At 36.4% G+C, this 26,184-nt stretch overlaps 1 protein-coding gene across 1 annotated transcript in view; it reads right to left on the bottom strand.

The window, feature by feature from the left end:
- The window catches only part of GLRA3 (glycine receptor alpha 3), a 175,842-nt gene extending 150,715 nt beyond the window's left edge, over positions 1-25,127 (bottom strand). Inside the window, exon 1 of the mRNA XM_066253420.1 lies at positions 24,612-25,127. Within this exon, the coding sequence (XP_066109517.1) occupies positions 24,612-24,682 (71 nt within the window). The 5' untranslated portion in view covers positions 24,683-25,127. The remainder of the gene's footprint in view (positions 1-24,611) is intronic.
- Positions 25,128-26,184: the final 1,057 nt, after the last annotated feature.

Below are 26,184 nucleotides of genomic sequence, written 5' to 3'. Positions count from 1 at the left end.
CCCAAGTGAACCACTTAACTTCACACCTTAAGGAACTAGAAAAAGAAGAACAAAGAAAACCCAAAACCAGCCGAAGAAAGGAGATAATAAAAATCAGAGCAGAAATAAATGAATTAGAGAACAGAAAAACTATAGCAAAAATTAATAGAACAAGGAGCTGGTTCTTTGAAAAGATCAACAAAATTGACAAACCCTTGGCAAGACTTACCAAGGAAAAAAGAGAAAGAACTCATATAAACAAAATCCAAAATGAAAGAGGAGAAATCACCACGGACACCGTAGATATACAAAGAATTATTGTAGAATACTATGAAAAGCTTTATGCCACTAAATTCAACAACCTAGAAGAAATGGATAAATTCCTAGAACAATACAACCTTCCTAGACTGAGTCAAGAAGAAGCAGAAAGCCTAAACAGACCTATCAGTAGAGAAGAAATAGAAAAAACCATTAAAAACCTCCCCCAAAATAAAAGTCCAGGCCCTGACGGCTATACCAGCGAATTTTATCAAACATTCAAAGAAGACTTGGTTCCTATTCTACTCAAAGTCTTCCAAAAAATTGAAGAAGAAGCAATACTTCCAAACACATTTTATGAGGCCAACATAACCCTCATACCAAAACCAGGCAAGGATGGCACAAAGAAAGAAAACTATAGACCAATATCTCTAATGAATACAGATGCTAAAATACTAAACAAAATACTAGCAAATCGAATACAACAACATATTAAGAAAATAATACATCATGATCAAGTGGGATTCATTCCAGAATCTCAAGGATGGTTCAACATACGTAAAACGGTTAACGTAATACACCATATCAACAAAACAAAGAACAAAAACCACATGATCTTATCAATAGACGCAGAAAAGACTTTTGATAAAATACAACACAATTTTATGTTTAAGACTCTCAACAAAATGGGTATAGAAGGAAAATATCTCAACATGATAAAGGCCATATATGATAAACCATCAGCTAATATCATATTAAATGGCACTAAACTGAAGGCTTTCCCCCTTAAATCAGGATCAAGACAGGGTTGTCCACTCTCTCCACTCTTATTTAATGTGGTACTAGAGGTTCTATCCAGAGCAATCACACAAGACAAAGAAATAAAAGGCATCCATATCGGAAAAGAAGAAGTAAAGGTATCACTTTTTGCAGATGATATGATCCTATACATCGAAAACCCCAAAGAATCCACAAAAAGACTACTAGAAACAATAAGCCAATACAGTAAGGTCGCAGGATACAAAATTAACATACAGAAGTCAATAGCCTTTCTATATGCCAACAATGAAACAATTGAGAACGAACTCAAAAGAATAATCCCCTTCATGATTGCAACAGAAAAAATAAAATACTTAGGAATAAACATAACAAAGAATGTAAAGGACTTATATAATGAAAACTATAAACCATTGTTAAGGGAAATCGAAAAAGATATAATGAGATGGAAGAATATACCTTGTTCTTGGCTAGGAAGAATAAATATAATCAAGATGGCTATATTACCCAAAGCAATATACAAATTTAATGCAATTCCCATCAAACTTCCAATGACATTTTTTAAAGAAATAGAGCAAACAATCATCACATTTATATGGAACTATAAAAAACCCCGAATAGCCAAAGCAATCCTAAAGAAAAAGAATGAAGCTGGGGGCATTACAATACCTGACTTCAAACTATATTATAGGGCCACGACAATCAAAACAGCATGGTATTGGCAGAAAAATAGACACTCAGACCAATGGAACAGAATAGAAAGTCCAGAAATAAAACCACATATATATAGTCAAATAATTTTTGATAAAGGGACCAACAACACACAATGGAGAAAAGAAAGCCTCTTCAATAAATGGTGCTGGGAAAACTGGAAAGCCACATGCAAAAGAATGAAACTGGACTACAGTCTCTCCCCCTGTACAAAAATTAACTCAAAATGGATCAAAGATCTAAACATAAGACCTGAAACAATTAAGTACATAGAAGAAGACATAGGTACTCAACTCATGGACCTGGTTTTTTTTTTGTTTGTTTGTTTTGTTTTTTACTTTTATTAATTTTTAGAGAGGAGGGAGGGAGAGAGAGAGAGAGAGAGAGAGAGAGAGAGAGAGAGAGAGAGAGAGAGGAGAGAAGGGGGAGGGAGGAGCAGGAAGCATCAACTCCCATATGTGCCTTGACCAGGCAAGCCCAGAGTTTCAAACCGGCGACCTCAGCGTTCCAGGTCGACGCTTTATCCACTGTGCCACCACAGGTCAGGCAGGACCTGGGTTTTAAAAAGCATTTTATGAATTTGACTCCACAGGCAAGAGAAGTGAAGGCAAAAATTAATGAATGGGACTACATCAGACTAAGAAGTTTTTGCTCAGCAAGAGAAACTGATAACAAAATAAACAGAAAGCCAACTAAATGGGAAATGATATTTTCAAACAACAGCTCAGATAAGGGCCTAATATCCAAAATATACAAAGAACTCATAAAACTCAATAACAAACAATCCAATAAAAAAATGGGAAGAGGATATGAACAGACACTTCTCCCAGGAAGAAATACAAATGGCCAACAGATATATGAAAAGATGCTCATCTTCTTTAGCTATTAGAGAAATGCAAATCAAAACGGCAATGAGATACCATCTCACACCTGTTCGATTAGCTATTATTAGCAAGACAGGTAATAGCAAATGTTGGAGAGGCTGTGGAGAAAAAGGAACCCTCATACACTGTTGGTGGGAATGTAAAGTAGTACAATCATTATGGAAGAAAGTATGGTGGTTCCTCAAAAAACTGAAAATAGAACTACCTTATGACCCAGCAATCCCTCTACTGGGTATATACCCCAAAAACTCAGAAACATTGATACGTAAAGACACATGCAGCCCCATGTTCATTGCAGCATTGTTCACAGTGGCCAGGACATGGAAACAACCAAAAAGCCAGTCAATAGATGACTGGATAAAGAAGATGTGGCACATATACACTATGGAATACTACTCAGACATAAGAAATGATGACATCGGAACATTTACAGCAAAATGGTGGGATCTTGATAACATGATACGAAGCGAAATAAGTAAATCAGAAAAAACCAGGAACTGCATTATTCCATACGTAGGTGGGACATAAAAGTGAAACTAAGAGACATTGATAAGAGTGTGGTGGTTACGGGGGGGGGGGGGGGGGGGGGGGAGGGGGGAATGGGAGAGGGAAAGGGGGAGGGGGAGGGGCACAAAGAAAACAAGATAGAAGGTGACAGAGGACAATCTGACTTTGGATGATGGGTATGCAACATAATTGAACGACAAGATAACCTGGACTTGTTATCTTTGAATATATGTATCCTGATTTATTGATGTCACCTCATTAAAAAAATAAAATTAAAAAAAAAAAAAAGACTAGCACCATAAAAGAAAAAAAATCTAATCGACTCATCCCAGTTTCTGGACTCAGCTTGTGGCTGAAACTACTTTAGAAAAAGAGGTTGAAAGTCACATTGCAAGTCTTTGGTTGTAGGGGCCTTGCTTGTTCACTGCTCTGCCTTAAATGACTTCTATTCGGGACAATCTTTCAGAACTCAACTATTGCATGACATTTAAAGCAAAAAACACCTCCTAGACCTTTAAAATATGCACAAAGTTTGTTGGAAAAAACACTTTAATCTAATGTATGTGCATTGTACAAACAAAATCATAAAATACAGTAAAATTAAGAGGAAAAGCACCTTAATCCACCACCCAGTGTGATGGTCAAATAAGTTTGTAAATAGGTTTGCTCGCATATAGTTTGCATTGGGTGTGGGGGACAGGCTGTAAGCAGGCAGGATTGTTATACCCTAAGGCTTAGTTTTAAGACTAAGCTTTTCCCACTGTTGGTCAAATAAGTTTTTAAATATGATATATATGTTTGCTCACTTATAGTTTGTATTGGTTGTGGGGGACAGGCTGTAAACAGGCTGGGTCGTTATAGCCTAAGGCTTAGTTTTAAGACTAAGCTTTTCCCCACACCCTTGACTGATTGCATGATGTGGGGGGTACATTCTCATGAGGAATCCCATTATGCCTCAGAAAAGTGACTTTGTATCAGAGACTTCCTTATTTGTATATTGGTTTAAAGGTTTTGATTTTTAGACTATAAAATGGGGGCAGACCGGAGCTTGCTTTCTCTCGGTTCCTGATATTAGCATTAAGGAGGAGAGCAGATGAAGGCCATGTGGAGAAGGCCAGGAGAAGCAGCCAAGATGGTGGAGTGCTGAAGGAGAAGCCAGTTTGTGCAGAGTTTGTGCAGAGAGAAGGAGATGGGGAACAAAGGAGAATAAAGCTGGTAAGGTAGACACCTTTGATTCTAGGAAACTCAGATAAATCAGTAGCTTTGTGAGCACTGAATGGGTGGGTTTTGAAGCCCAGTGTGTGTTTTTATTTGCCTGCAGGGTGCAAGCTAGGATTAAAGCTAATGGTCCACCAATTCTTGGCTCCATTATTTCATTACTGTCTGTCTGAATCTAATGTGAACCTGCATGGGCCAGGCAGCTCTGATGGTGGCCGTGGCTACTGGCTTTACACAGTGATACAGAAATCATCCATTCACTTGCAATTTTAACTGTTATAAACATTTCAAAAATAAACTGCAAAACATTGCAGGAGAAGTAGTACCACTTAATTCTGAACTCTCTACTTTCTATTTTCAATTAATTGTGCTTGCATCAATGCCTACTGATGAAATGCATTTTTATAAATCTCCAAATCAGTATAACTGAGAATATAAAAGCATGATATTTTCAAGCACCAATCTCTGACGTTTCTGAACCTGGAAAGAAATGTACAACAAAATATTAAAATAGAGTCATACTAAATTTTTATTTTCTCAATAATATTGCATAATCTCATTCAGATTATGGTAGATATTCCCATTTGTGTGACTGCAAATGTTTATGTGAATGTCACCTTTCAATGTTCTACCTTAAGTTTATTCAAGACAGGTTAGTCCTTTTTTATTCCTGTGGTGCAGGAAGCTCTACATTTGTTTGACCATCACATTCCTTTAAGGAGAGAGAAATGGAGCGGAACAAAGGCAGGAGTCAAGCAATAAAACAAAAAAAGGGGGGAGGGCATTTATAGGTGGAAGTGATAGGAAAGGTAAATAAGCAATGAATATGGTGTTACTCAGTTTCTTCTAGTGAAGATTAGACTACATCAAGATTTTTATTGAGACTATAGTCTTTTTAAAAATTAAGAGAGAGGTCAGCAAAAGCATTCTCTGGTTTTAACATTATGCTTAAAGCTACTGTCAGTTGAGATTACTCTGACTCTCTGTTTCTTTTTACGCCCCTTCTAATTAGGTTGCCACCTGAATCTCTGAACTCCTTCTCCCCCTGCATACTCTGACCAAGATGTTCCAGATCACCACCCTTAGAATGCGGGTTGACTAACCCAGATGCAGGACTTTTCAGTAATCTGTAATCTCCTTGCAGGTGAACTGGACTTTCCCGTAACCTCCCTGCTGGTAAACTGACGTCAATAGCTGAAACCAGTCTTCCCCCTTCTGTTAAGGCTGCCCAACTCCCACCCGAAGGTTCCCTATTTAACCCTGCCTGTTGGAAAAGTGGGCGCTGACCTCTGCTTTAGGAATTAGCCCAGCACATAACCCCCCAATAAAGTTGTCTTGCCTGAACTCTGATGTGTTCCTCCTTCAGCCAACCTTTCACCTTCCACCTTCCTTCTTTATCTCTGCCTAACTATCTGGGGGGGGAGGATGTTTAGTTTCCAAGTAAACAAAAAGATTTAAAAATGCTCTAGATTGTAGAAGTTATTTCCTGTGTTTTATTTATTTGTTTGTTTGTTTGTTTGTTTTCCTTAAGTGAGAAGCGGGGAGGCAGAGGGACAGATTCTCACATGCATCCTGATGGAGATCCACCCAGCAAACCCTCTACTGAGTGATGCTCTGCCCATCTGGGGCCCTTGCTACTTTGCTCAGCAACCAAGCTATTTTAGCACCTGAGGCAAGAGCATGGAGCCATCCTCAGTGCCCAGGGCCAACTTGGTTGCGGCCATGGCTGAAGGAGGGGAAGAGAGAGAGAAAAGTGAGAAGAAGAAGAGTGGAGAAACAGACAGGCACTTCTCCTGTGTGCTCTAACTGGGAATCAAACTCAGGACATCCATACACCAGGCTGATGCTCTACCACTGAGCCAGCCAGCCAGAGCCAGAGCATGTTTTCCTTTAATCACACATAACAAAACTCCTAGAAAAAATGCCTTGTAGGAACAGGCTAGCCATTTTCAAGATGTAAAAGAAAAGGGTTCAGAAGTGAGAGAGTACAAGATGTATGCCCAAACATGGTGCTCACAGAAGAGAACAAAGAATAACATTTTGAAAGTGGGTCTCATATTTCTATTTTTCAATAAAAATATTAATAAAAAATTTTTGCTGTGACTCGAATAGAATGGACATCATTTTATCTTTTAAAGAATAATGTGATAATAATTCCTTTTTCTACTTTAGAATAATCTGCTCTGGCAGATTCACTCATTTGGTTAGAGTGTCCTCTCAAAATACAAAGGCTGTGGGTTCAACCCAGGCAGGTCACATATAGGAAGCAACTGATGAATGCATAACTAAGTAGAAAAACAAATGCCTCTCTCTCTCACACACACACACACACAATCAATCAGTCAATCAATAATAATAGATAAATCTTAGAATAACTTAATCACATGCTCAATTGGAAAAATAAGCAGTTAGTTTAAATTAGGTGATGTGGGTTCTACTTCTGGCTTTGCCATCTAAATTAGTGTAGCCTGAATAAAGATCGGTTCTCTTGGTTTTATTCTCCTCCCGTGCAGAATGATGGGGGCATCTGCTGCAGTAGGAGCTTATTGGGCAAACAAGTATATATAACAAGTGTGTTAGGCTTGCTCACTTTGTACTTTGCCTGATTGGTGCAAGAGCATGGGGCAGTGCCCTGTGTGTATAGTCTATGCAAGACTGTGGGTGCTTGCCCTCAGGAGGGCAGATTGCAAATTGTGAATTGCTTGCCTGCTTGGGAGGGGCCATTGTTTGCTATTGTTTGCAGAAGAGGTCCGCCCCAGCCTGTTTGGCTCAAGAGTCCAGAGAGAGAGGGAAGCAGTTTTCTCTGCCTGCTTGCTCATCCGCAGTTGCAAGACTCTAATAAGTGAAATGGCCCACCATTTTCTGGCTCCACAGTCCCTTTACTGTCTGCTTGAATCCAATGTGAATCTGCATGGCCACAGCCACTGGTATTGCAGGGCTGAACTGAATCCCCTAAAGCAGTGGTTCTCAAAGTGTATGCCAGGGCACACTGGTGCACCCTAGAAGATGTCCAGGTGCACCCTATGATATTCCAGAGAAATATGTGCCTGTTGGGGACCAAAAAACCAACAGGGTTTTGTTTAGATTTTTGGGGGACAGAGGTATGGGGAATTGGCTATAAGCTGACAGTCTGCCCAATCCCCACCTCACTTGCCTGATAAGGTTGCAAAAGACTGTTAAGCTGTGATGCTGGATTGTTTACACTACCCCCCATGTTCCCCAGAAAGACTAGAGGCAAGTTTCTTCTATCCTTTGTTTGGTGTAAAGTTACAGAAATACCGCTCTTTTTTGTTAACACATCATTATTATATTTATTATTAACACATCATTATATTATTTTTAGATAAATACACCCAAATAAAATGGATAAATTCCTCAAAAAGAAGTATGATATTGAAGAAATCGATTCTGGAAGTGAGCAAAAGTTAAATGTAAATAAAATAGGACTTGAAGGCTAAGAGGCAGAACTTAATTTATAGCATTTTCCATCACTTAACACTGAACAATATGATTGGATTAGAAGCCCATTCATGGAAGCTTCAAGTGATTTTGGTTTAACATTAACAAAAGAACTGGCAGCTATATCCACTGTTCATGGATTGATGATTAAACATAAGGAATTGTCTCTTGAAGCCTTTTGGATTTCTATAAAAGAATATGTGGCAATATCTAAAAAAGCTTTGAACATTTTATTACAATTTTCAACATCCTATTTATGTGAATTAGGATTTTCTACCCTCAACACAATTAAGAGTAAAAAGAGAAGAATTCTTCAATGTATTGGCGAGGAAACGAGAGTTTGTCTTTCAAATATATGCCCAAACATTGACGAAATCACTAGGACACAAAAGGCTCATGTTTCTCATAAACACAAGAATGAAAAAACTTAACACATTTGTGCCAGGACCTGCCGAATTTACCAAATCTTATTAAGAATGTATCTATAGATATAAAAAATTAACTTTTTGTCATTTTTAATAAATTTCTTTTTTATAAATTCTAAAAAGTATAACTCAAAAAGTATAACATAAAAATGTTTTTTAATGTCAGAATAAATTTAATGTTGTCATATTTATTTCATTTAATTACCATAAAAGCACGCTTGGACTTTATATTTTTTTCTTTAATATTTGACTTAATTATTATAACATATTTCTCAAAATTTGTATATAGTATGCCTACAATTATTTGTAGGATTTTAAATGTGCCCTGACTTCAAAAAGTTTGAGAACCACTACCCTAAAAACTAGGAGCACAGACCTGCCATCTTACCAGCAGTAATGTCTACTGAGCTCTGTTCTGTGTTTTGTAACTGTTGAAGCAGACTACACTTGTGTGCTTCATTGTTATCTTTATCTCAGATGATAGATAACCTTGCCTCCTTCTTCAACAAGATAATAGATGTTCAACTGCAAATCTGAATCACAACTCTCATATCTATAGCTTGCCATATTCTGCATCTATCCTAACCTCCCATCTAATCCCAGAGAAAGACCTTACACACTCTTCTTTTTCAAAAGCTACACTTCAATTACTACTCTTTAAATCTTATTTTTCATCTTCTCAATGACTTTGCCTTTCCTCTTCTGCACCTCTCTTGTCTTTTCAAAAGCACTTTCTAATTCAGTCACTTCTTTCCTACAGGCTATAAACAAAACCAAACAAATCAAGAACTGCCTTTCTCAGCTGTGTCCACCATTGCTTTCCTTTCTCATAGACTCTTGAAAAAGAAAAAGAACTTATATTTTACCTTTTTTGTTAACTTACCATTCAATGTTATGCTAACATATTTGTAGATTTTTTTAATACCAAAAAATGCACTTGAGAAGGCTACTAATAATCTTCCATATTTTTTTTGTTTGTTTTCATGGCATTTGACATTACCGATCATTATTTATTTTCCGAAACTCTTCTTTCAGCTTCTGTGACATATTCTGTTCTCCTTTTTTTATTTACCATACCTCCTTTCTACTTTTTCCCCAATACCTCTTATTCTGCCCAACCCTTAAAGGTAAATGTTCTTAAAACACTGCTTTTCAAATCTGAATGTGCTTATGAATTATCTGCAGAGCTCGATCAAGTGCACATTTGGTTCTGAAAGCATGTGGTAGAATTCATTGTTTAAATATCTTTCTTTTTCTTTTTCTTTTTATTGCATTTATTGAGCATTTCAAATAACTTCCCAGGTGATGGTTAGTTACTGGACCACATTTTGAGTAGCAGTGCCCTGGGCAGGGAAGGACGGACAGTTCACATCCACAGGCCACAGTGATTACAGATGAGCCGTTTTCCCCATAGCTTAGCCACCAGTGTGGGAGGTGGGGCCTGCAGCAGCTAAAGCCAGGCTTGGTGACTGTGTGAGTCACCATTCTTGTTTGTTTACCCCAGGGGGGATGAAACATCTAGTGTAAAAAAATATTGCAAAGCCCTGCCCCAGAATCCTAGCCATCCAATCTCATCTATTCCCAGGTCTTGTTCTCCCACCTCTATGTTAACGTATTCCATTAACTACCTATCTCATAAGCATCACCTTCACTATGCATATCTGGAGCAAATTTATGATACTTTTCTACATAGTTGTTCCCTTCTTTTATGTTCTATTATCATTGTCCTGTTGTTGACCCACTTTCTAAAGGTATAAATATGAAGAATGCCCTAGACAAGTCTTTTATTTTCTCACTTCCAGTTAAAGGACAAGTTTTGTGCTTGATTTTGCTTTGCTTCTGATATCTGCTCCCTTCTCTCCACTTTTGGGATGTCCTATTGTGTTGAATACTTTTCCTGATGCCTGTTGTGGCCCCCACCACATTCAACATACTTTCTTCCAAGTCCCCATGTTACTTCTTGAGTGATATTTCTGAAACATGATCTGCTCATGCTTTTTTCCTGCTGAGAATAGTTCCCTTCTGCTTCAGTTAGACTGAGTTTCATACTACAGAATACTAAACAGGGCCTGGAGCTTCTGGACCGCCCTCTGAAGGCATTTCCAAGAAGTTATACTTGCCATTTCTGTTTTCAATTCAGTTGCCAGAACTTGGCAACGTGGGCACACAAAGGTGCCAGGGAAACTGGGAAATCTTAACCTTTTGGAATTGCCTTTAAAGAGAAGCTTTTTTCTCTTTTCCGATGGCTGGAAGGCAGCTGTGCTGGCTGGAATCTGAGCATCTATCTCAAATAACCACGTTAAGGGCAACAAAACAATACATGGATTGGTAAACTCCTATTTCAGAGTTGGTCTGTTTACTTTTACAGCTTTTCCTTCCTTCTTTCTTTCTTTCCTTCTTTTTTCTTTATCTTTCTTTCTTTCTTTTGAAAAAAAAAAATAAAGCTTTCTTAAACCAATACTATTGTGTACTTCCCATCACTCATAAATGAACGGAATCTGAACTAACACAGCTTAAGGGCTAATCTCTTCATCCTTTGTTTATTTTCCTGCCGCTTAGCACCTCACACATCTACCACTGTAATGGATTTTAGGAAAAAAAATAGATTTTTGGAATAAAGACTACTGATTCTAAAAATGAAGTGAGAAATTATAACTGTAATGCTAAACACATATATTTTGTTAATGAGAGAGATCACAGTTCTGTTAGTTACAAAACATTATGCTCTGTAGATGGATACAGATTTACACATTACATTTATTAAGTAGCATATTCCATATAGTATTTCAGTAGACAGAAAGTTCACCCAGTCCTTCAAAGGCCAAACTGAAACATGCCCCTGGGTCTTCTTTCTCCAAATCCCTTCTTGTTTTCACATGTGTGCACAGATGCATGCATAGAGAAGACAGAATGCAAGAAAAGTTCATTTAAGCACTGGCCAGGCAAGTCAATCGGTTAGAGCATTGTCCCAATCTGCCAAGGGTCGGGAACCTTTTTGGCTGAGAGAGCCATGAACGCCACATATTTTAAAATGTAATTCTGTGACAGCCATAAAATGACCCGTGTATATTATGCATTATCCAATAAAAATTTGGTGTTGTAAGGGGCCCTGGCTGGTTGGCTCAGCGGTAGAGCGTCGGCCTGGCGTGCGGGGGACCCGGGTACGATTCCCGGCCAAGGAACATAGGAGAAGTGCCCATTTGCTTCTCCACCCCCCCCCTCCTTCCTCTCTGTCTCTCTCTTCCCCTCCCACAGCCAAGGCTCCATTGGAGCAAAGATGGCCCGGGTGCTGGGGATGGCTCCTTGGCCTCTGCCCCAGGCGCTAGAGTGGCTCTGGTTGCGGCAGAGCGATGCCCCGGAGGGGCAGAGCGTCGCCCCCTGGTGGGCAGAGCGTCCCCCCTGGTGGGCGTGCCGGGTGGATCCCAGTTGGGCACATGCGGGAGTCTGTCTGACTGTCTCTCCCTGTTTCCAGCTTCAGAAAAAAAAAAAAAAAATTGGTGTTGTCCCGGAGGACAGCTGTGATTGGCTCCAGCCATCTGCAACCATGAACATGAGTGGTAGGAAATGAATGGATTGGAATACATGAGAATGTTTTATATTTTTAACGTTATTATTTTTTTTATTAAAGATTTGTCTGCAAGCCAGATGCAGCCATCAAAAGAGCCACATCTGGCTCGCAAGCCATAGGTTCCTGACGCCTGCAATATGCCATGGTCGTGGCTTCAATCCCCAGTCAGGGCACACACAAGAAACAACCAATGAATGCATAAGTAAGTAAAACAATAAATCAGTGTTTCTCTCTCTCTCCTTTTCTATCTCTCTAAAGTCAATCAATAAAAAATTTGTAAATAAAAACGTTAATTTAGAAAACATCTACAATACACTAGCTGTTTCTTACAGAAGTGTAAATCTCATCTTATCTTTACTATTTTTTAGTTTGTTTTTTTATATATTGACTTTAGAATGAGACAGAAAGAAAAAGAGGGAGAAACATCTATTTGTTATTCTGCTGACATATACATTCATTGGTTGATTCTTGTATGTGCCCTGACTAGGGATCAAACCTGCAACCTTGGTGTATTAGGATGATGCTCTAACCAACTGAGCTACCTGGCCAGAGCCCTAACTGCTATATTTTTGAGCTTGGATTTTATTTGCTCTAAAAATTAAAGTTTTTTTAATCTTTCTGGTGTAATATTTGCTGTACATTAACATATTTATATAACTGTACATATACACAGAGAGAATATTATGCACTCTGGCCTTTTGAAGTAGAGCAAATTTTTAAGTTCACATGTCAATATTTAAGTGACATTATTTTGTCTACACATAAAACTTAATTCTCTACAATAGTCTCAGGAGGCATAGACTGAGGTCTGCAGCACAGTGTTTGATGATTCTCACTTTCTTTAAGATTTGCAGGACGAAAGAGATATCTTAAATTTTAAGGAATTAAAAGGAAAAAAAAGATTTCATAATCTTTTTTTATTTTTTATTTTTTTTATTTTTCTGAAGTTGAAAACGGGGAGGCAGTCAGACAGACTCCCGCATGCACCCAACTGGGATCCACCCGGCATGCCCACCAGGGGGCGATGCTCTGCCCATCTGGGGCATTGCTCCGTTGCAACCAGAGGCACTCTAGCACCTGAGGCAGAGGCCACAGAGCCATCCTCAGTGCCCAGCCAACTTTGCTCCAATGGAGCTTTGGCTGCAGGAGGGGAAGAGAGAGACAGAGAGGAAGGGGAGGGGGAAGGGTGGATAAGCAAGTGGGCGCTTCTCCTGTGTGCCCTGGCCGGGAATTGAACCCGGGACTCCTGCACGCCAGGCAGATGTTCTACCACTGGGATTTCATAATCTTTTAAAGTATTTTAAGTTCAAAAAAAAACTAAAGCAGAAAGGAGATTTCTAATAGTTGTACCCATATAATCCCTGTTAACTCTAGTCTTCCTAATAAATAAAGCAAGAGGCAAGGTAAGAAAACAGGAAGCTCATTTATTCTTAGCAGGCAGTGGGATATACTACATTAAATTGGGCCCCATGGTGTTTTAATAGACTAAAGGTAAGTCTCGTCTTAAAAAGGGAAGATTTAACAGCTGGTAGAAAATATTAATGCATGTTACAGTGTTTTATCTTTTAATAAAAAATAATAACATAGAAATAGATTGTTTCTAAGTCAAGACTTCATTACATACATCATTCTTCTTTCCCTTGTCAGGAATGTAATTGTTTGTTTATAAAACTATGGAAAGTCATAAATCTCCTTTTCTTGGATTTTTCTTTTATTTGTTATACAAATAATTAAGTTTAAGTCTTTAAATTTCTGATATACAGAACAAACACATTTAAATAATACAAATGAGCTATATACATATATTTATATACAAACATCAACAGAACGAATGAGTATAAAGGAGCTCATTTAAATAGTATCTTTCCTTTATATCAAGTAATGACAATGAAACATTTTGTTTCAAAATAAAAAAAAATTATTATTTTAATAAACATTTGATTTTTTTCTAACACCCAACAACTGTCATATAAACATTTCCTAAGAAGTTAGTCCTAAAACAACATAAATCATGGACGTATTAGAAAACCTCCATTTCTCATCAACACTGTCCTGTTCCCTCTACTAACAAGGCTTTCTTTGTCTGAGATGCTCTTGCCTCTCCTCTGCCCACTCAAATTCCATCAGCTGTTTAAGGTTCATTTAAATTCCTGTCTTCCTCATAAAGAATGCGTATACTTTCCATTCCTAAAAAGATGTTTCCTTTTCTCAATATTTATACTCATTACCATTTTGGGTAGTTATTCATGACTACATTTTTGAAAATTGCCAGCAGAAAAGAAATGGTCATTCAACCACCTTTCATAGAATCTCTTGGGCCTAAAACATAAACGTATGTGAATAAACAGATTAAAAGACAAAAACAAATATTCTATGATATCAGCAGTTTTCAAAAACTTGTCAGTGATTATAATCCCAGAACTGTGATAGGTGCAATAATAGAAATCAAATATTATGCCTTGAGAATATGCATTATTTATTTAATTATTATTCAGAATGGTCGTTTAATTATGTCTTCTCTTTCCAGTTTAGAGCTTTTGTAATTAAAATTGTAGATTGATGTAAAGATATAATTTTATATGTTCTATATGTGTATACAGAAATATGATGTATGCATCTAATAGTTATTTGCTGCAACCTTTATAATATGAAATGTTATTTCCATTTTTTCAATGTTTGAAAAGGAATAAGCTATTATAAAACAAAAGCTCAGCACTGCTTCATTTAGGAGGCTGAAGATAGGTCCCAAATAGGAACAAGTGAGGCACAGATGAGTAAAAAAGAAATGGGGAAATGTAGATTTTTTTTCTAAAACTTTTTCTGTGAAATCAAAGAGAAGTAAGAGGCAAGTGAGTAACTACATTACTACAGGCAAATAAAATTAGGAATAAAAAAATGAAGTACCAAATTACCTCTTGAATGCTTTAAGCAGAAAAAGAGAGAATAGTGTTTTTTAGTTATGCCTAGAGAGTTATTTATTTGAAATTGTCAATATGCTTTTGGAGAAAACAACAACAATGCTTCAATTCCAAGTTACTGAGCCTTTCAGTGTGGTAGACACTCTTTTAAACCCTAGGAATAGAACTAGAAATATGATACTATCCCTGTCCTCAAGGACATCACAATTTGAACTAGAGGTAGTACTCAGGCATTTACCATATCCCTTGTACATGTGCAATAATACAGGTGCTGGGATCCTGTAAACATAGAGGAAGTATCCTCATCTAAACTTGGGGGAGGATCAGAGAAGGATTCTTAGAGAAGGTAAAGTGAGCTCAACAGAAATTAGTCAGACAGCCTGACCCGGTGGTGGTGCAGTAGATAAAGCATTGGACTGGGACTCAGAGGACCCAGGTTCAAAATCCTGAGGACACCAGCTTGAGCATGGGCTCATCTGCTGGAGTGCAGGCTCAACAGCTTAAGCATGGGGTCACTGGCTTGAGCGTGGGATCATAGACATGATCCCACGGTCACTGGCTTGAGCCCAAAGGTTGCAAGCTTGAAGCCCAAGGTCATTGGCTTGAGGAAGGAGTCACTGGCACTCTGGAGCCCCTGGTTCAAGGCACATATGAGAAAGCAATCAGTGAACAACTAAGGAGCCACAACAAAGAATGATGCTTCTCATCTCTCTCCCTTCCTGTCTGTCTTCTCTCTCTCTAAAAAGAAAAAACAAATTAGCCAGACAGATGGAATTCACATTTTCCTTCAGTCATTTGATAGAAAACATTTGAGTGGTCATTTCACTGACATTCAAATCACTTATCTTCTCCTCCCAGGATCCCACCGTAAGTATTGTATGACCAATCCTGACCAAACCGAACTAAAACAAACAAAGGCAAACATAGAAAACAAATAAATTGTAATGATAATATCTCCAAGATTCTTTTAAAAATAGTTACATAAAATTTTGAAAGTCATCTAAGAATGATGTTAGTAAGAACAGTTGTGATCTGAAATGTGTTCACAGGAAGCTTAGCAGTTCCTGGGAACCATACATATTTATTAAAAAGACATGTTGCAAAAGTTCTTTAATGCTTTCAGGATTAAGTATCATAAAGTATGTCAGTAGATAAATGATACCAACTATTGGCTTATTTTCCAAAGTTGTAAGACTCTAATAAAATCCAAGACAAGGAAATGTTTTCTTTATATTTAGGTTATGATTCCAAATGGTAAAAACTGTACGATTCTAGTCTAGCATCATGAAAAAGCGGGAACCCTTGTACCATGTATTCTCAACAGAAGTGTTATCACCTGAGGGAGTATAGGAGAAAGGTTCATCTTAGAGTGGAAACTTTTCTCATTTATAAAACAGACAGACACATATGTATGTATACATCTACTGCATACATGACATTGAATTAAATATTATGAAAGTAAAACAAAAATCAGAAACAACCCTATCTTCATAGGCCTTACAGTGAAGAGGGAGAGAAACGTGCATGAAGATCTAAAACACACATTTAAAGCGTCAGCACATGGTTTCACTTCTACAGTGGTTTATTGTTAATTAAAAGTTGAGGTTTTGTTTCCCTAGGATACTTTGCACACTGCCTGGGTAGTCATTTTTTATTGTTCTGTATATTTTTATAAAATTATATTATAGAGAGAGTCGGGTAGAATGCTGCAGGTACTCTGAAACCAGAGCAGTCAAGCCTTGTGCATAGAGCGACTACGTGGAAAAAGTTATTAACTCAAATCATACCTAAATAAAAACATATTTCCTATGAGCAGGAGGGTCATTTTAAGTAAAGATGAAAACGTAAAAAAAACCAAAATATACAAAGACAAATATTTGAAGGGCAGATATATAAATTTTATTTTGGACAAAAAAATAGAATAGTGTTTTAGATTTTATTGATTAAAATTGTTTGATAAATATTTTCCATCTGAAGTAAAGAGATCCTTATGGTTAGAAAATTTTTAAATTTTATGGGAATGATCACATGTTAAGAAATATTTTTGAGAAATTCTCAAATTTGGGTAGGATGTTGAATGGACCACTTACTTCTAATATAATCTCAATCATCCTATGTTGGCAATAGTGTCAGAAATATCTCAAGGTCTAGCAAAAATTTCCAATTGGTTATGACATATGTTTGTATGCACTCATATAAAATTCTTCATCATTTGTATCGGAAGTTATTCATTTCAATAAACTATATATTTTCAGAGGAAGTTAATAACTTTTTGATTTTGTGCTACTCCTATTTGTACCACTGAGTTTACTACTGTGCATTAAATTGTCTGAGAGGTGCTGGTAATACTTCCTCCTAAAAGCACTTTTAGTACGAAGACTCTGAAAGAATTTCAGAAATTTACTATGATAGAGCTCTTCCTCCTCCTCTTTCCCTTTCCCTCCCCTTTCTTCTTCTTTTTACCATTGTTTCCTCTACTAACAACATCTGAGGATTTCAAACTTTGTTTTCTTAAAATATGTATGTTTGCAATGAGGTTGTTAGAATAGCTCCATTTTGTGCAACTGAACAGCTGATTCACACACTTTCTGTTGTGGCTAAACAGATGTTCCAATCTTGAAATTTCTGCCTTCACTCTAGAACTAGTTCCCTGAAGGTCACTGATCTGTCTCTCTTCCTGATCTTCTCCCCAAAGCAAGGCAAAGCTATAGTTAACATCATTTTCCTAGTGGAGAAAGACAAATAACCCACAAATCCACATAGACATTTACCTACACATGAATTTATTTTCAATAAGTACTGTTAATTCAAGTGAAAAGATAATCACATGGGCAGAATATGAGACAGTTTTGGTGGAAAATCAAAGAAGATTCACTACATATGCTTCATGAAGGAAAAGTAAAAGATGTATGTCCTTCCTAAATAATTCCCTAGAAATCTTCTGAGAAAATTTAAGTGAGTAAGATGTATGATCCATGAATATGGACTAGTTTATGATATTAGTTGAAATTAGAGCATTGCAAAGGTTTATAGAAAAGTGATAGAAAGATGTATGCTATTGATAAGAGCAGGTCCTTGGTCTCACCAGGATAAAACTAGGATAAATCTATGACTTCATCATTTGGTTATGATCAATCTCACCACAGTTTCGGTCAGAGCTCTCTGAGTACTTTTCTGTGCTCTGATCTAAATGTTCTACCTTCATTACAGATAAATATTTTCTTTATTCATTTTTCTTTTCACAAGTATGACCACCTTCATAAAACAGTGATTGTTAATTCTATAGTTCAAGCATTGTTTCTGCATTCTTAGCTGATAGCAGGTTACCAAGATCTACTTCTAGCATCTCAAACTCAAAACATCTTAGACCAAGTTCAATGTCCTCTTTTCTTTCAACAGTCCGAATTCTCCAATTTTTTTAAAGACTATATTTTCTACATCAAACTGACAAGGTTTTACACAGCAAAGGAAACCATTAGCAACAACAACAACAAAAAAAAACCTTACTGAATAGAAGATATTCACCAATGATATATCCAATAAAGTGTTGATGTCAAAAATTTATAAAGTCATACAACTCAAACAATACAATTAAAAATGGGCAGAGGACATGAATAGACACTTCTCCAAAGAGGACATAAAGATGGCCAATAGACATATGAAAAGATGGCTATTATTAATAAATCAATAAACAACAAGTGTTAATGAGGATGTGGAGAAAAGGGAACCCTCAGGCACTGTTGGTGTGAATTAGACTGGTGCATCCAGTATGAAAAACAGTATAGAGTTACCTCAAAAAATTAAAAATGAAACTGCCTTATGATCCAGCAATTCCACTTCTGGGAATATAACCAAAAAAATCTAAAACACTAATTTTAAAGAATATATGTACCCCCATGTTTGTTGTGGCAATATTTACAATAGTCAGGCTATAGAACCAACCCAAGTGTTTATCAATAGTAAGTGGATAAAATAACTGTGGTACCTATACACAATACAATACTACTTGGCCATAAAAAAAAAGAATGAAATCGTACTTTTTGTGACAGCATGGATGGACCTAGAGGGTACTGTGCTAAGTGAAATAAGTCAGACAGACAAAGACAAATACCATATGACTTCATTTAAATGTGGAATCTAAAGAACAAAATAAACAAAGAAATAGAAACAGACTGATAGATGCAGAGAACAAATTGATATTTGCCGGAGCAGTAGGGGTTTGGTGGGCTGGGTAAAAAAGGTGAAAGGATTAATAAGTACAAATTGGTAGTTACAGAATAGTCACTGAAAGTGTAAATTACAGCAGAGGGAATATAGTCAATAATATTGTTATAACTTTGTATAGTGTAAGTGGGTACTAGAAATATCAGGGAGATCACTTTGTGAAGCATATGATTGTCTGACCATTGTGCTGTACACCTGAAATAATACAAAATAATACTGAATGTAAGCTGTAATTTAAAAATAGATAAAAACATAAAAATTGTGTTGACCTAATAATTCTTCTAAAACAACACAAAGGCCAATTTTGGGTACTTCACTAACTGTTTTTGTTTTGTTTTGTTTTGTTTGCATTTTTCTGAAGCTGGAAATGGGGAGAGACAGTCAGACAGACTCCCGCATGCGCCCAACCGGGATCCACCCGGCATGCCCACCAGGGGCGACGCTCTGCCCACCAGGGGGCGACGCTCTGCCCCTCCGGGGCGTCGCTCTGTCGCGACCAGAGCCACTCTAGCGCCTGGGGCAGAGGCCAAGGAGCCATCCCCAGCACCCGGGCCATCTTTGCTCCAATGGATCCTCGGCTGCAGGAGGGGAAGAGAGAGACAGAGAGGAAGGAGAGGGGGAGGAGTGGAGAAGCAAATGGGCGCTTCTCCTATGTGCCCTGGCCGGGAATCGAACCCGGAACTTCTGCATGCCAGGCTGATGCTCTACCACTGAGCCAACCGGCCAGGGCACTGTTTTAATTGTCCTGAAAAATTGTTAGAAAATAAGATCTGTATGAAAGGGTTAAATAAATGGAGAAAGAAAAAAATTGAATAAAACAAATCATATTTGATGAAAAATTCCAACAATGGTCTCTAAATTCTAAAATAAACAGATTCTTCTTCTTCTTATAGTTTTGTCATTGTTATTTACATAGTTCTTACTATTATTAAATATTATTAGTTATCTTATGATTAATTGTAATTTTGAGATAAATTTGAAATATCAGAGATACCTTTGAAAAAGAGTTTATAGAAATATTTTGAGCCAACTTACAATTATAAGTATCCAGTTATAATTAGATTACTTCCTCCTGAATTTTATCCATATTCCACTGTGAAAGGAAGCATATATCTGCATGATTATTATGGTAGCCAGCTCAGTAGTTGTTGTCATTAGAATATGACTTTAAACCATAAATTTGACTATCACCATTCCCTAAGCATACTGTAGGCCTATATCACTCTTTTCCACAGAATATTAATTATCCTTACATCTTATTTCTACCAGTGGAACAAGCATTTTACAAGATCCAGCACAAGTACCAACCCTTTTAGATAACTTCCCTATTTCACATTCCTTAAACATTGCTGTTAGTGTTTTTCTTTTGTCACTTGGCTCTCTGTATTTTCTTCTCTGTTAAATTCTAAATTCATTGGGAAATATAGTAGTTTTCCAATTATTCACAGCTAAATTATACCTAGCACAAATATTTGTGTGCAGAATTGGTAAAGAAATCCTGTTGAATTGCTTAACATTACATATGAAGTACACATTTGTTAAATTGCCGCAGTCCATACTTGTGTGGTCAAGGGAGAGAAAAAGAATTTTTTTAATTTTTTTATTGATTTCTAGAAAGAGAGAGAGAGAGAGAGAAATAGAGAGAGAGAAGGAGGGAGAAGTGGGAAGCTTCAACTCGTAGTAGTTGCTTCCCATATGTGCCTTGACCAGGCAAGCCCAGGGTTCGGCGACCTCAGTGTTCTAGGTCAATGCTTCAGCCACTGCACCACCACAGGTCAGATGGGAGAGAAAAAATATGTACAAGAGGAAATATTTTATGAGCTGCTTTCTGAATCTGCAGGGCAAACTGCTTGAGGCATTTACTAGACAAATGGGACATGATTCTTCTATACTTGGGAAAATGTATCATTATTTAGAGACACAAAGAAGATGCATATATTATGTGTGTAGCATGATATTTTTAAAAAATCTATAGAACACTGCTAATGTACCTGAATATATGAAATCATAAAAATAGAAAAGTATATTAAAGTATATTTTCTTTAATATCTTACATAAGAAAATAAAACCAATATTAAAAGGGGTTTTCCTCATCCTCTACCAAAAGCAAAAACAAGAAATTCCATGCCAAAATGTTTTTCTTAGACTTTGAAGTAAACCAAGAAAACATTTTATTTGTGATTATGATGAAACCTGAAATTCATACATTCAGCTTTTGACACAATGTACTATAATTTATTCATATATCTACTCTGTGTTGGTATCAAACTGTAAAGATGAAAAACAAAATTGTGTATTATAAAAATAGTTTGTTTAAACACCAGTTTTTGGCAGTTCCCCTGCTCAGAATTTGTTCCTCAAGCTCTTCTTAATCATAACTTAACTACATTTCAAAGAAAGTTGAACACTGGTGTTTTGATCTTTATTTTATTAACATGAGAACTAGAACCCAAAGCCATAGAATTGCTTCAAAAAAGAGCAATATCTGAGCAAGCTGTGAAACTTTTAAGAACTTCACTAATAAGAAATTTAGATTTCTTATGTCCGTTAATGCACTTTTCTCACTTGCTTTTATTAAAAGAACTATCCCCTTTAATAAAATTACATTTCATATACCAGACATATTCTGTTAATGAATACTTCTAATTGTATTATAGTAGTAACATTTTTGTTCTGGTGTTTCTGCCTTAATAAAACTGTTTACTAAAAAAGTAGAAATTATGCCAAGATAAAATAACTGAAATATCATCTGTGGTCTAGCAATAACTAAGAAAATCCTAGGAATTTTTATAATGCTTTTATACTGATAAAATTTTGTAATAGTAATAGCACAGAAACTCTCAAACATTGCTGGCAGGAATATAAATAGCTACAACTGCTTTGAAGTCTTCCAGTATCTACTAAAGCTAAACCTGTGTAGTATCTATTAAACCATCCTTTGATCCAACCATTCTTGCTCTAGAGAAAGAATTGGGCCCAACCCACACAGTCCTCAAAATTAATAAATTCACAAAAAGATGTGTTCAAGGATGTTCATCATAGTACTAGCCAAATCCTAAAAACTATCCAAATATTACATAATAGAACAATAGATAAATTGTGATGTCTTCATATAATGGAATACCATATAGTAATAAGAATAAACAGGTTAATGCTAGATGTGACAATAATGGATAGATCACAGAAACAGAATGTTCATCAAAATAAAGCAGACTCAAATGAGTATATAAAGTTCAAAACCAGAAAAAAAACCACTTATTGTTGCATAAGTCAGATTAGTGCAGATTTATCTTTGGGCAAAGTAGTGTCTAGGAAAAGATGTGGTGGAGTGAGTGGGCAGAGTGGGGACTCCTGTGATACTGAAAATGCAACTCTTGATCATAGTCTCTTACACAAGTGTGTTTTCTTTGTAAAACGTTATATGGAGTTTGTTATTTGTGCACTTTTCTGTGTATGTTATAGCTCAATAAAAAATTTAAAAATCTTTTAAAACCTATGGGGAAAAGTCAGTTCTTATAAATTATTTAATTATAAATATTGGTGGTTTCTAGATGTTTTTGCCTCCAAATTGTCCTGGAATATTTTTAAATTAAAAATATATTCATGAACTGATAGTAAACACTTTTTTATATTTTATTTTTTCTTTGCATGTGTCCTTCTTGCTCAATACATCACAAATAGACTTTCTGAACAACGAACAGTTTACATAAAGACATTTATTTTATAAAATATTTCCAGTAGAGGGAGCTTCACTTTCTTGACTATAAAAACTTTTCTTTCAATGGCCATCACTGAAAATAAAAATGTTTAATTTTTTACATATGATTAAAGTTCTTCACAGAGTGATGAGCTACTCTTATCCAAGACTAGTCTAAGATACATAGAGAAAAATTTTTATTCAATTTATGAGAGAAGAAAAGAAACCTGATGAAGAATATTTGTATTGCATAAACTTCTATATTGGGTATGTCTTTTTCAAGGAACTACGTTTTTGGAGCTACATTTTGCACTTTTAACTAAAAGTATCTAATATTAACAAAGGTACATTTTTATAATCATGACTGTGAGCTGGAAATACAATATTTGTGAATTTCAATAAAACTAAACAAAAATTAGAGACTCTAGTGATGAAGATTATATATCTAAGACTATATAATATAACATATGTGGTGAGTTCACAGTGTGTAAATTTGACCACATTGACCAATATATTTTACTGCTGACATTAAGCTTCTTAAATCTGAATATCTATGAACTAAGTTATCATGTTGTTTTGAAAAAATAAATATGTACAATATCATCTAAAATACTAAAAAAAAAAAAAAAATAGAGCAAAATGACCGGTTTCTCTAATAACATGAACTCCTTTCCATAAAATGTTCATAAATGTAAAAAATCTATACACTATTTGCTTTGATTTCTACATATAAAATTTGTAGTAATTGTAAAATTAAAAAATTTACTAAATATTACTAAAATATTTTCACTGAAAATATTCTGGTTTACAGTGATTCAACCCCTTAAGAAAAAGTCAATAATTTCAGAAATAAAACAACCTTTACAACCAGTTCCTGTTATTATAGGCATATCAAAAAATATATATATAACTTCCTATAAGGTAATTTTTATGAAAAACACTATGATTTTTCTAAGGTGCCTAAAGATGAAAAATTGATCTAACAACCTAGCAAAGAACATTTACATGTGTCAAATGGAAATCAGTATACACAGTACTTACTCTACTTATTTGATTTTAATCCTGTTGAAAAGCTTATGAACCATAAGATGAAAATTATAATTATAAGGTAATTATAACAGTAAAATAAAATTTATATTGATTGTTCAAATATCTATATAAGCAATATCTTGCTTTTATATTGCTTAATTAAGAATAGTGGTTAAATGATCTGATCTTTTGCTTAGTCTCTCTTTTCCTCTTTAAATTAATTACAAAGAAAAAATGAGGCCTACAAAATATGACTGGACATGATAAAAAAATGATATGTCATAGAAGAATATTATTGTTTTATAGGTTTTTTCTTATATTACTTTCTCTAAAAAGATTATTCTTGACATATAACATAGCTAATGATTTATTTATGATTTTGCCTCCATGTATTACCTGAACTAAGTTTATTAGAAAATAGTTCTTGCAATGTCTTTATTTTGTATTCATTTAGCTTAACCTCTGGATAAATCAACAATGTTTAGAATTTTTCTGATATGTAAATGTTTATATTCTTATATTTTGCCTTTTAAAAAGTTAGTAGTGTTCTATTTTCAATTACTATATGTTTTTAACTCCCAAAAAGAGAGTATTTATAATTCACTTAGAAAAAGGAAGCTCTAACAGCAATTTGAGAAGGAAAAATTTGGCTTTGGAAATAACTTTTCCAAGGCAACCTCAGCTGCTGTTATTATAAGATGCCAGTTACTAAAATGCATTAATTTCTGAAAATAGAGCAAAGTTACATGCTTTCGGAGGTCTCATACTAGATACTTTTAGACACACACACACAAAAATGCTAGATACTTTTAGACAAAAAAAGAACCCAGTAGATTTTAGGGATGCTTTCAACAAGTCGATTTCTAATTGCATTCTTGGTCTCATCAATAACAAGTGGTTGCAACCCAGCACACAGGCTTTAATGAGTTCTCCAACTGTTAAATTCAAGTGACTCACCTGAGTAACAGTGCTGCTTCCCAGAAATAAAATCCCGAAACTAAAGTCCGAAAGTGTCTCACGTGGGCCATGATACGGAAAGATATTCACGATGTTGATATTAGTCTTGTCGAAGGCATGGGGGAACAAGAGAGCCGGGAATGAAAACGTGCAACCTAACTCCTTGTGGCGGTGGAGACAAACGCCCGGAAAGCTTCAGCACCATAGACAGCTGCCCGCAGTCAGCGGAGGCCCTGTCTTTCAACCCCTTGAAAGTCCCTTTCGACCCCTTCTCTGAGCATTGAGCAGAGGGACATTCACAGGGCTGCAAATGTGCAGGTGATTTACACAGTGAAAGCGGAATAGTGGGTGAGATGAAATGTATGAAGTGCCTAGGTTCTGGGCAACAGTTCCCTGGAGCTCTAGCGGCAAAGGAAGAATGCTTGTCCTTTCCTGACTCAGACCCACGTTTGAAGAAAGAACAGCAGCAACAGCCGGAACGAAGACGCTGCTTCACCTGCTCCAAGCGCCGCCGGCCAGAAGCCCACTCTCCACCTTCGGGTAAAACCCGAGACTGCCAGCGCGGCAAAAGGAAGTGGGGCGGGGCCAGACCGCACTGTCTTGCCCGCAAATCACAACCGCACAGCGGGACAGAGTGACAGGCCACTCACGACGGTAGGCGGTGCTTAGCACTTGATCCTTTTTTAAAAAAAAAAAAAAATCGCAGCGAGTAACTGCTGCAGAGCCTAACATGCGACTGGAGTGAGTTGGGATAGAGGAAACTTTAGGGCTAAGCCTGGGAGAATCAGCATGTTAGGAAGGAAGTAGTACCGTTTTTGGAAGGATTCTCCATTATTCGCTTCCCCGGGGAAAAGTTCAATTTAGTAATGAAAGGTCTTTTCAGATGTGACCGGTGTCTTTGACCTTACATGGAAATGTAAGAGTAAGAATTAAGCCCATGGAAAGAGGGAAAAGCAGGAAATGTGGTGCATGGACACAGCAGGCAGGAGAACCAGCTGCTTCTAGAATTCTCTCATGACCCTGGCCAGTTTCTGGGCAGGAAGCATCGTTGACTAGAATGAGTTGAGTGTCCTTCAGTCATAATAAGGGTTCTAAAAAGATGAAAGTGAGAAATCTAAAGAGATGGCTACTTAGAGACACAAACTATCCACCATTTCTCCTCACATACTTTCCATATCTTAACAGTAAGTTTGAGTAAGGACAACCAGTTCATATGTTACAGCCTTTTCTTCTGTCGTCCATCTCTTTATTCTCTCTCTCTCTCTCATTCCATCACCCCCATGACAATTTACAAGAGGATGTGGATTGAAAGACTGGAATGGATGTGTGTGTGTGTGTGTGTGTGTCTATTCATGTATCTCAAAAGAATTTTTAAAAAAGTATTCTGTTAGATCTTTATAGTGGCTTTTGTTACTATCAACAAGAATAAAAATGTTCATTTCTTTTTCACCCCTTGAAAAAACTCCTGCATATATTTATTCTGAATGCCTTACTTTAATGTCTTAACTTTCTCAATGACTAAACTACATGCCAAGAATGTCTACTTACTTTCTCACAAACATTGTCTTCTTAA

The sequence above is a fragment of the Saccopteryx bilineata genome, chromosome 1, assembly GCF_036850765.1.
Source record: "Saccopteryx bilineata isolate mSacBil1 chromosome 1, mSacBil1_pri_phased_curated, whole genome shotgun sequence".
Classification (NCBI taxonomy): Eukaryota; Metazoa; Chordata; class Mammalia; order Chiroptera; family Emballonuridae; genus Saccopteryx; species Saccopteryx bilineata.
This window is presented reverse-complemented; position numbering and strand designations above follow the sequence as displayed.